This window comes from Scaptodrosophila lebanonensis, unplaced genomic scaffold, assembly GCF_003285725.1.
Source record: "Scaptodrosophila lebanonensis strain 11010-0011.00,11010-0021.00 unplaced genomic scaffold, SlebRS2 tig00000053-arrow-pilon, whole genome shotgun sequence".
Taxonomy (NCBI): Eukaryota; Metazoa; Arthropoda; class Insecta; order Diptera; family Drosophilidae; genus Scaptodrosophila; species Scaptodrosophila lebanonensis.
The window spans coordinates 851,989-864,300 of record NW_022060548.1 but is presented as its reverse complement, the minus strand read 5'-3'; the positions used below and the strand labels follow the sequence as shown (position 1 = coordinate 864,300).

Here is a 12,312-nt window from a genome sequence, read left to right as displayed (position 1 = left end):
AAGCAAATGAGTTTTTAATGGAACAAGCAATAAAAATGAGTTCTCATATCAAAAGCAGGAACTGATTCCAATTCAACAGGATAAGGAAATTAAAGAGGCACCTCCTCATTATTCGCTGCAAGTAAATATGCCGCATTTTCCATTCTAAGAGTATATTCAACATTGTTTAATGTGTTACGCTATGAGTACAGTGTAGAGTGTAGATTTTGCATTTCAACACACATTATAGTGAAGAGCATGCTCCTAAAAGATTTTTCTTGCTGCTTGCTCTGTTTTACAACTTACGTTGAACGAAGAACTGACATATTTATGTATTTTATGTTTTTTATTTGGCCAACTTGCTTAATGGTCGCATTTTACGCAACATTCAGTGCTCTTTAATGTCCTATAGAATGAAAGAATTGCCGTCCACAATTTCACAAACAATGCCCTCTTCACTTTTGTAATTTATAATCTGAACTTGACCCCTTTTGGAGTCGCCGATGGCAGAGCCTAAGTAATTTTTGTTTCTTTTATGCATTAACAACTGATTTGTGAAATAATCATTAAGAAGAGCAGACAAAAAATATACACACAGGGGACTCAAATCTGAATTCGCTCGCGCGTTGTGCGCGCAATGTAAACAAAAGACTTCAACAAGACACAAACTTGCAGTCAAATGCGCATGCAACACCAAATTAACAACACCACCAACAACAACAAACATATGGACTATAACCACTACTTACATTAAAAGCGGCTTATTGTGAAAAGTTTATTTTTCTTTATTTTTTGTAAAATGTGCCGTTTAATGGACTTGTAGGCGAGACCGGACCACTCGGACAAGACGTTTGGGAAATTGTGCAATATCTTTTTTAACAAAACTATATATATACGAGTACATATATTGGCGGGCAGAGTAATAACAATAACGCAAAATTTGGTTGGGAAACGAGCACAGTTTTACAGTCATTGGCAATTAGCACAAATATTTACAGCGAATAATGTTTCGGTGTCACAATTTGTATGCAAAAAAGCACTTCTCCAAAATAACAATTTCGCTTCCTGATATTTGGGTTGTGGAGCTCCTTTTCTTTTTTGTATGCAACACGAGACGCTTTGTCGAGTGCGTTTACCGTTAACGTGCTGAATACGCGGCGTTTCTTGCGTCTGAATCATTCGAGGCACTCTGGCCAACTGTTTCGAGCCCGAAAGCCAACCCGTCTTGTAAGTGCCGCCAAACAAATGGCCAAAGAAGCTAAAATAGAGAGCTTGAGTTTTGGGTGCCGTGTAAGCAGCAGCAGGTAAGATTGTGAGCACAAAATGGGGAGCGACAAACGCTTCATGTTGCATGCATGTAATTGAGCGTTTTTCTCGTCTAATTTCCTCATTGTGGCAGCAAGCTGCCCAGTGACAAACCAAAAAGTCGTAAATCATGCCGCAGGCAGTGGACAATTGATGAAGCTTTTGGGTCCAACAACCGAAATTGCTTGACCATTCATTGGTATTATGAGCAGCAAGTGAGCTGAATTTAATTAGACAACGCTTTTGGTTATTTGTCAATGCACACCTCACAGTCAAGTTCATGGTATTGAATACATATAAGGCGGCTCTGTCCACAAAAATAATATATTGTTGCGTGCTTTGTCCCCTCAACGATGATGCCCAAACTGTAGCAATTACACAAAAAAACTTAAACAATTTCAAGGTTATTTAGGTAGTACCATCAAACAAACTTGTTTCAACAATAAGAATAATAGCCGTAAGTGCGGACAAAACCATATAATTACAGCCCTATAGCTTACTTTTCGCACGTAAATTATGCGCAAGGCCGTCGATTCGAAATGTTGGCTGGCCGCTAAGAGCAACAGAGCCATCTAGCGCTCATTTCATTATTAAATATAAATTTAACACACAATTGCGATATGGTGACATTGTTTTTATTAATCGATAAATTACTTAAACGCAACAAAAAGTTATAGAAGTCATGAAGACTTTAAGCAATAAACAAAATTAATGTATTAAATTAAATAACTGATTTGCATTGTTTTGTTGGACTGCATTTAACATTTCCTAAGTTTTATTTATTTTGAAAATTGTTCGACAACTTAACGGTTAGTTATCGCTTGAAAATAAATCGATACAATGTAATATTAAATCGATGTTTTCATGCACATCCCTAGTTCGTGTTCGTTGTGCGCTAGGAAAAAAATAGCGAATAAAAGGAATACATTAGCAACAATATACCAAAATGGTTAAACATATAACAATTACCCACAACTGTTCGCGCCCGTGCTGAAGCTTACATCGTGTGTGCGCGTGCTAAAAATCATATAGAACCAAAATCCAAATTACAACGCAATAGGCGATGGCGACGACGACCAACGAGAGTGCGTAGTGGTGGTAGTGGTACAAAAAACAGAAAAAAGCACAAAAAACGACCGACGGCCAGCAAAAAGTGTTCTTAAAAACAATACCCAGGTGAGTGGAAAATGCAATAAGCTTGGGTACCCAACCCTTAATCAAAGCAAGCGACAGAGTGAAAAAGTGCAGCAGTTCAGCTTAGATGCTTTGTTATTGTGTTAATTAAATATTTGCACTCGCACACACACACACGCACCCGTTTATGTATGCACGCGCGCACTTACACACCCAAACAGACACAAACATTTGGACGCCAGAAAGCATAACAAAAGCATACGTAGCTGAATTTTGCAGTTACTTTCAATTGAAATTCTGCGTTAATTTTTCCGATTTCACTGCAGTCATACTAGTGTTAATCTACGGCAGAAGAACTACAAGAACCGTGAAAACCAAGAATAAAAACCTTGAGGGCTGTCTGTGCCTTTTGCTGTAAAGTTCAAGGTAGGCGTTGTGTATATGTATGTGCGATGTGCGTTTGTTGTGTTTGTATATGTGGGAATATTTGTGTTGTGCGGGTGGCAGTGCTAACTGGATGTGTATGTATGTGTGTACTTTTAGTTTCGTGCGCTCAGCAGCAAAAAAATATAAAAACAAGCTAAAGGTTCATGCTAATTAAAACTCTTACGGAACGGAACTAAGTTTGTTTGTTTAATAATTACATCGCAAAGGATGCATTTTGTCAACACAATGGAAAAGTGTGACCCCTCCTCCCAAATCATTTGCCTTGAAAATACTTATGCTTATCAGCTGCGCCCTAACTAAGATGACTAATGTTGGATTAAGTGCAAGTGCATACTTATCTGTGTCATAGCATAGTTTATCTATTGAACCTGACAAACATCACGCTTGCTGGTCACAAGATCTAATCAAAACAGCTCCATATTATTATTTGCGCCCTTTTATATAGTACCATAGTACAGTGAAAACTTGCCGTTGAAGAAATATGTATACTCAATCTTAAAAATTAGAGTGAAGAAATTCACATTAAATCGTTAGTATAGTTCTAATAACAACAGCTGTCTTATTACATATTGAAAGCTGCACTTGCACGAGTTTGTATCTACATACAAAAATACATATGTACATCGGTGTTGCCAATTTAGCTTTTTCTCTGTTAGTTAAGGAGTTTTTAGAAAGATGATAACGGTGTACAATATTACAAAGGAAGATCAAATCGACACACAAAAAAAGCCCTAAACTAATTTTTTGATTTTTATAAAATTATAGTCGTATAGGTTAAAAAAATATTTCTGGTTTTTGAATTTTGTATTGGATCCATATTGGAAATTTGTGGTCATAGCATATAAAAATAAATATGAAATCTTTCACAACTTGCTTAATTAATCGCAAGAGTTTGAGAATCTGTGAACAGTAATAAGAAATTTATTTAGGAACTTAGCTATTTAACAGGATTCGAAATATTTTTAGCTATTTATATATACTATAACTTGTTTTACTCTCAAGAACTGGCAGCACAAATGTACATTAGTGTTCGTCTTATTAGAAATTTGAATCTACAAAAACAGCTGTCACACGAATAATACGAAATAAAGAAAACACTATTAAAGAAAACTGGTTGGATAAAATATTAAATGAAATCAATTACAATGCAATCAAAACAGGCAGCTGGCATTTAAAAAGTATTTTATAAATTATCACCTTATACTTTTCAGCCGAAATCTTTTATCATAATGATAATACTGATCCAATTAGTGTAGTATAGTAAATATTCTATTAAAATTTGTCTTTTATTCAGACAAAATGATAAAAAAAAAAAACTCCATTACATACCTACTATTATTTCACATAGTATTGGCATTCTATTCTATCGCCTCCTCCTTTATGTGGATACACAAATTGCGGCTTTTGCCGCCCTATGACAACATAGGTCAAACAAAACAAAAAAAAGACTTGGGCGATCCTTGTGCATCTTTTTAACAGCACCTTCAAGCACTCAAAAATGGAGGATTCTCTGAAAATGATTGTACCTAAAGTAAGACATAACTGCAAAGCAAAAAATGATAGCATTAAATAGCTGATAAATAAATGTTTCTATTTAGTAAAACTCCTTCATATTATCAGTTAGAGAGAATATGCTTTAAAATTTAAAATATGTTTGCAATGCAAAGCAAAAACTGATAGCAATAAACAGACAGATAAGAAACAATGTTAAAAGTGACGTTGAAGCTCTTACTTTCTATACTTATCTTCCGATATACATATCTATATATGTATAGGTAAACAGGTAGCAAGTAGAGAAGAAGAAGAGTTAACACTATATTGCATTTAGATATTGTATCTTCTCTTTGAAAGACTTACAATAAGTTTCCAAATCATGAAATAAATACTTCTTAGAACAGAAACTGCGCTGACAGTGCGTCAAGAGAGCTCTAGCAATGATTCTGATAATTCTCATTCATTGAATAATGTCCACATTGTGAGCCACATGACTGGTTCATTTGACTGACTTTATTGAAACCATTAATAAACTGATAACAAATATCTAAGAAGTGACGTTGCAGCTCGCTTTTTCAATATTTTCTGACGATAAATTTGTTCTGTTGTTACTTTTGTACTGTTGTTACTTTATTCTGTGCTTTAGTGACTTATCACTGTATATTTATTCCCTATTGTATTTAAAAATGTGTGCATATGTATGTATGTGTGCTCGTGCAATAAAAATAAAGTCACGTTCTCTTTAACGTTGGATTACATTATAGGCGTTTGTGTGCGTGTGTGTGTGTCTGGGCGATTTGTGACGTTTTTTTATTTAATTAGGAACTTAATATACACATACAGACACATAAATGTGTACATTTGTGGTTAAATTTGTGACATTTTTGTGCAAACACATGAGTGCCATATTCATTAACAACTGGCGTACGGACATTTAATATTTTCTTATAAATTTCCACATTTGTTTAGACGTAGATAGTACATTGTATGTATGCGGGTATGGCGTTCCTATCCTAAGCCGGCACATAAATTTAATTTTGGCGATTACAATCACATTCTGTGTTATCAGCTGACTCACATTATTAAACCGGTATATACAAGAATCGTTTGATAATGTCCCTCAAAATGTTGTGCAGAAAGTCATTGGCATTGGGACTAGGCTATTTTTAGAAGCTTTGTGGCTTGGTAAGGGAAATGAATGTAATTGCGAATTCCAGTAAGAATTCCAATTGAGATAAATCAAGCCCAATAATAAGTAAACAATGCACAATGAGCAGCTGCCGAGACTTCAGTCAATATTCCGATTTTGATTGCGTTGCATAACCGCTTGAATCTCGGATCTAAAGCTTCAAGGAGAGCGGTGCAATGCACGCGTTCAAGAGCTTAAATGCATCTGCGTACTATATTATAAATGGTAAATGCATTGAGCGCTTAAACATTTTAAACTAAATGATTTGTCAACAATATGGAATCAGCTGGTATCAGCGTCATAGACAATAAAAGGCAGAGGCAAATACTTATTCAGTGCACATCCATATATGTATGTCGATAATTATGTATATGCATATGTATGTATGTACATACTCGTATGTATAGCCGAGCCATTTATCTTATCAGCAGCTGCTTGTTTATTTGTCTTAACAGGTTTCCCTTCGTCGTCAGTTTGTCACTTTAAAAAATGATCAAGAGTTCAGCTTTGGAAACACAACAATTTAAAACAAGTAAAAAAGCTAAAGTCGGGTGTTCCGACTTTGAAATACTCTGTACATATGTTTACAATAATTATAGAAAAAAAATAAGAAAATTTAAAAAAAATTTGATCGATTTTACCTTTCTCGGTATTTGAACTCACGTAAAGGGTATATAATTGCACATATACAAAGCAATTGCGTCTATGTGAGTGTATGTATGTTTATGTGCGTCTATTTGTGTCTGTGTAAGCATTTTCGCAGTCAACTAAACAGCAACATCAACAACAGCCGTGGGCAGCGCTGCAGTAGCAAATATATTTATGGCTATAACTTCTTGTTAAATCGGTCTATCATAGTGAAACTTGACACACGGACACATAATAACCAACTGGTGGTATTTCCAAAATTTTAGTTCGAAATTCCAAGAATTACGGGAGTTAGAGAAAATCGCATTTGCGGGGGAGAGGGGGGAGGGAGGGAAATTCCAAAATATACATTTTCTGCGTATTCACACAAGGCATCTGGGACTAAAATTTGGTGTTCCTAGGTCTTATAGTCTCCGAGATATAGGCGATTATACGAATGGAAAATCGGGAAAACCCCCATAGGGGGGAAGTGGGGGGGAAAATCAAAAAAATAAAACAAACTCGTATAGCGTACACACATAAGGCATCTTTGTGCAAAATTTGGTGTCTCTAGCTCTTATAGTCTCTGAGATCTAGGTGATCATACGGACGGACGGACGGACGGACAGACAGACAGGGCTAAATCGATTCGTCTTGTCATGCTGATCAAGAATATATATACTTTGTGGGGTCTACCACGCCTCCTTCTGCCTGTTACATTTTTCAGCTCGCGCAAACCTAATATACTCTTGTACATTTCATGTACAGAGTATAAATATTATACTAACCAGCTTATTGGTTCTCTCAGCAATTAATAAGGAAAAATTAAAAATTAAAATAACTAAAGTTTCAAGCCTCAAATAAATCAATAATTATCCAGGAAATGTTTTCTGAAAACGTTTTATCTTCAAAAAAAAAATGCAGTCATTTCATTTGCTTATGAGGTCAGCAAAGCATTCTTCTACAAAAGTATCTCATATGTACTGTTTTGCGTTGAAAAGCAAACTAATTCATTCCTTAATCAAACAACATAAATTACGAAATGTAAAATAAATAATTTACAAAGAAATATAAATATTATTTGTGAAATAAATTAAAGCATTAGAAAAAAGAAAAGACAGGAAAATGCGATTAAGTATGAACTGTCGAAGGCTATCGAAGAATAGATTTCTAAGCAGACTAAAGTAAGAGGTAAATAGAATAAAAAGAATTGAAAAAATAAAAGGAACTATCCATTCAAAAAAGATAAGCACGAGAATATGAAAAAAGTGTAAAGAAATTTTGTAAACTTTTTATTATTATCAGTCGAGAGGTCGTGCTATACTCATATCGAACTGATTTTTCCTTTCTTAAACCATACAACAAACTGAAATATATAGAAACATTATAAACAATAGAGGCAAGCCATATAATTTCTAGCCTCATTAATATTGCTTCTGAACATTTATTTTTATTTATAACTAAATTAATACAAACTTTAGTTATAAACTTTTTTTTGTGTTTGCAGTTTCCTCCCCACACAACAGATGAGAAATGCAAATATCGCGAATGGTTCTAAGCCACAACAGCAGCAGCAACAACAACAACAGAGTCAAGAGCAAAAACGATAATAAAAGCTATAGCATAATCACAATTAACCAAATCTTGTCGAATAGAGCAGCAGCAGCAACAACAAAAGCAGCATGGCCGGCGTCTTGAAGTGGGTAGTATTGGGACTCGTTTTCATCGTTGGTGAGAAGCTGGTGAATGCGCACGTTCTGGTCTACAGGACCCTGACAAATCAGGCAAGCAACGAAATGATATTTGTGTGACCAATACTTATATCTTTGTCAATTACAGCTTCTTGAGGAATTTAACGATCTGCCGGCGCATTTCGGTCCCAGCCTGCCACCAAATGGTCTCAAAGTATACGCCGTGCCCGCGAATCCATCCCAATATGCTTGCGAAATATTGCGGCAACCACCACGTTCGATTTATCCATCAAATGCCAAATTTGTGGCTCTCATATCACGGTAAATATCCTAAGCTTTGAAGCATTTCACTTATTTCACTTATTTAGTGACAATAGGATGTTTACTTGAATACTTCATTTCATTAAGGTATCTCTATCTTCACAAATTCCCTGTAAAGCAATGAAAAAGTCGTTTACGAATTACAGAACTGTCCTCGTTTTGGAATATCCAAAATTAAACATTGTGAAACCGGAATTGGTAGTTTTTTATAGGTAGGAATTATAGTTTCAGAGCAAACCTTTTGAAACCCCATTATTTCCACATAAATTAAAGTATTATAATATAGGACAATTTCAGCTTTTAAGAGACGATTTTTTAATAACTTTAGTTCACCTGATGCATCTCTTTATATAAATCCGTATACTACAATAATATATGCTCTGGATGTTACAACATATGTTCGGGCAACCTCCCTCGCTCCCATTCCACAGTCTTTTAAAAGACTACTAAATAACAAAAAGCATGACGTGAATATTTATGGTTGGTAATAAACTTGATCTATGTATGGATAAGACCAGTCTACATGCCAAATTCAGTAGCTGATATGGATAAAAAGTTCCGGGTGGTTAGTAGAATGTATTGTTGAGTATATAATTGGATTTCGTTCGTACGATGGGGTCACCAAATGCAAAACTAAATCATAGCTCGGGGTCACCAAATGTGTAGTCATAAGATATTCCCATCCTAACTCCCAAGAAAAGGGTATTATTATAATACAAGGAAACTATTTCTACGAGGAAACCATTACTACTCTACAAAAATAATTTCGAATTTGTAGGAGACTTTAAAGGAGAAGTTTAAAAACAATCCCAACATAAACAAGCACTTAAAAACTCTAAATTGATTTGCATTATCTTAAAAATAATTAAACTGTCATTAGTCTTAACTTTGTGGCACTTATTAGGAAGTGGGAAACAACTTTCAAATAAAAATAGCTATAGATGAGTAAACCTTATTTGCAAATTGTCTTTTTAGCGGCGGGGATTGCACATTTGAGCGGAAGGTGCGGGTGGCGCAGAACGCTTCCTACTATGCCGTAATTGTGTATAACAATGAGGGCGATGATTTGGGTAAGTACTGATGATAAATTCATTCAATCAAGCACTAGTGCTAACAAATAAGTTCCCTTCACTTTCAGAACAAATGTCCGCCGATAATTCCACCGGTATACACATACAATCGGTTTTCGTAGGCCATAGCACAGGCAAGGCCTTACAGTCGTACTACAGCCCAGATGTGGTGCTCATTATAAACGATGAGCTGCCCTTCAACATCAATACACAATTGCTATTGCCATTTTCCATATTGATCGGCTTATGTTTCCTTATTATGGTAATTGGTTTTGCTGAATGAACCAACATAGTACTAATATCTGTATTATTTATATCTGTATAGGTTATTTACATGATCTGCAGATGCATACGCGAACAGCGAAATATGCGTCGCTATCGCCTGCCCAAGAACTTGCTGAAGAAGATTCCGATGCTGCGTTACACCAAAAATAATCCGAGTATTAAGTACGAAACCTGTGTGATATGCCTAGAGGACTTTGCGGAAGACGACAAACTTCGGGTGTTGCCGTGTTCGCATCGTACGTATTGTTATACAGATACTAATAGGTTTATGAATCGAATTATGATCGAAAAGAAATAGATTGATACTTCAATAGAAACGATTTTCAGCCAATTCTATATTTTATCTCTTTTTAAAGTTCTTTTGTAGACAGTGCTATGTACATATATGTAGTTATATATTATTTTAATTACATCTTTCTATTCGTATGCATGACTCGTTTTCGAAAATATTATTTTTCTTATACAGTTTTTTTAAATATATTTTATATTAGACGATTCTAACATGATATTAATTCTCGATTACAGCCTATCACAGCCACTGCATCGATCCCTGGCTCACACAGAATCGTCGGGTCTGCCCCATTTGCAAGCGTAAGGTTTTTACGAAGGGCGAAACGCGTGCAAGTCGGAATCGACACTCTTCTTCGGATAGTGTAACCGATACAGACGACGATACCACACCCCTATTGCAGCAGGCAAATGCTATCTTAGAGGCAGCGTCGTTCGGCAGCACCGAGGAGGTAACTGCCGCAGCCAGCACCACCACACATGGGACATTCAGACGCCCTCAAGTGGTCAACAATGGATCGATTCATGCCCCAACAGCCCAAGCAGCACAGCCGGAGGAAAATGACAGTTCCGATGATGATGGTGCGTCTGTTGTTCTTGTTGCTACTGCTTTCCCAATTCCCTTTCCTTTTTTTTGTGATTTTACTAAAGCATTGTATTTTCTGCAGCTCTGTTGGCCCCATCCACGCAGCGTCGTATCAATCCATTCGACCGCTCACCAAATTTGCCCGCACATCTGGCCGTGCAATTGAGCGGAGAAACACCCTCCCTGTGGTCGCGCATTAATGGGTAAGATTGTTAGCTTACCACAGCCACTGATATTGCTAGACTGAACTCAATATAACTGCGATGTGAAGTATTCATACGATTTAAATAGTTCCTACTATGCAATTTTAATACAAACCGTATGCTAATCACACTTTTGTGCATTTCGCAGCTTCCTATTTCGTCGCCCCGTAAGTGTTGCAGCGCCACCCTATCTGGACCATCTGGAAGCAGGGACTAGTACGCAGGGATTGCTTGGCCAGACAACAACAACAGCAGCAGCAGTGGTAGCAACGACATCAGGGAACGGAAGCGCCGCTCTGGCTACACCCACATCGAATAACATCCTAAACCCGAATTTAAGCGGCTCCTTTAAGGACGATGACGATATGCCACCGCACCGTTCCATCTATGAGCCGATAGCGGCCACCACGCCCGGCAGCAATCGTATTGCATCTGCTAGCGAGGCCGTTGATTCGGAATTCTTGCAGACACCCACACAGGGGGGCATTGGTGTGGCCGCCCTGCCACCGAATGGCGAGGGGGGAGGCTCGCGTCAGTTTCTCATATGAAGCAAAAACATTGTTCAGTCGTAGAGTTAAGCATAATGCTTTGCAACTTTCCCCATAATTTATGTACGAGTAGAAATTAGAAGTTAGAGGGTGAAAAGAAAGACAGAGTCGATAGAACGCGTAAATTTGGGTTTCTGTAAAGCTGTGGCTGCCAGCTGCTTTGTTTTAAACAATTAACTAAAACGTTTACTATTACGACATACTATATATAGTTAAACATCTCAGCGTTGATTTGTGAGTTGTGTGTGTATATTGATTATTGTTTACGCGTATATATGTATATGTAAGGTATAACAATTATTTTGTGCATGTTGTGCGCCTCACAAGCACACACACAAACATATATACTTATGCATATACAGAATGTGATTTATTTTATATACATTATATATTAATCCTGTATCATATTATTGGCTTGATTCAAGAAAGTCCCTTCCCCTTCCCCAACAAAAAAAGAAAATGAAATTAATTGAAATTATCAAGAAAGGTTTTAAAAAATAAGTTCAACTGATTTTAATCAATTGCTTCGTTTTTTCTTATTATTTTTTACCCAACGATAAAAAATTAACCAAAAATAGAAAAAAGTGAGCAGGTACTTTGCTGGAACAAGTTTATTAGAGATCCTAGGCTTAAGTCGAAACTGGAGCATGTGTAATAATAAATACTTTCAACACATCACACAAATTCGATGGAAAAAATGTGCTGCAAAAGAAAGTCGACTTCCAAAAATAAATCGAGAAAAGAAATTATATAATATATTTGTGCTGTATATGCTGTTATTCTACATTTAACTAATTTTAAGTTAATTTTGTAACATATTAAATTAAAACTAAATCGCAACTGTTCCCCTTTCTTGCACACTTTGTTTGTCAGCAGGGGAGTTCTACAAATAATGCAAAAAGAATTAAACAATTAAAAAACAAAAACTGGCCATTTGCTAGAGCAAGAAAAATCATACTATAGCAATTTAGAATATTAATTCATAAGTGCTAGTTTGTGATTAATTTGCCCAAAAGTAAAAAAGAAACAAAACTAACAACAATTAGCAAAAAGAAACGAAAGCAACTGATGAAAATTGTTCACAAAAACCAATAATTTCAATAAAGAGACGAATACAAATGATATGAACTGCATTAATATCTGAT

At 36.0% G+C, this 12,312-nt stretch overlaps 1 protein-coding gene across 2 annotated transcripts; it reads left to right on the top strand.

The window, feature by feature from the left end:
* Positions 1–2,172: 2,172 nt before the first annotated feature.
* LOC115623385 (E3 ubiquitin-protein ligase RNF13) lies at positions 2,173–12,019 on the top strand. Of its 2 annotated transcripts, XM_030517683.1 has the most exons (10): positions 2,173–2,460; positions 2,745–2,844; positions 7,683–7,959; positions 8,015–8,187; positions 9,163–9,257; positions 9,326–9,519; positions 9,583–9,778; positions 10,068–10,412; positions 10,499–10,619; positions 10,768–12,019. In XM_030517683.1, exons 3-10 carry the CDS (start codon positions 7,858–7,860, stop codon positions 11,165–11,167), a joined length of 1,626 nt encoding a protein of 541 aa, XP_030373543.1. In that variant the 5' UTR covers positions 2,173–2,460; positions 2,745–2,844; positions 7,683–7,857; the 3' UTR covers positions 11,168–12,019. The 2 variants fall into 2 exon arrangements, with proteins under 2 accessions (XP_030373543.1, XP_030373542.1); XM_030517682.1 differs by lacking the exon at positions 2,745–2,844.
* The last annotated feature ends 293 nt before the right edge of the window (positions 12,020–12,312 follow it).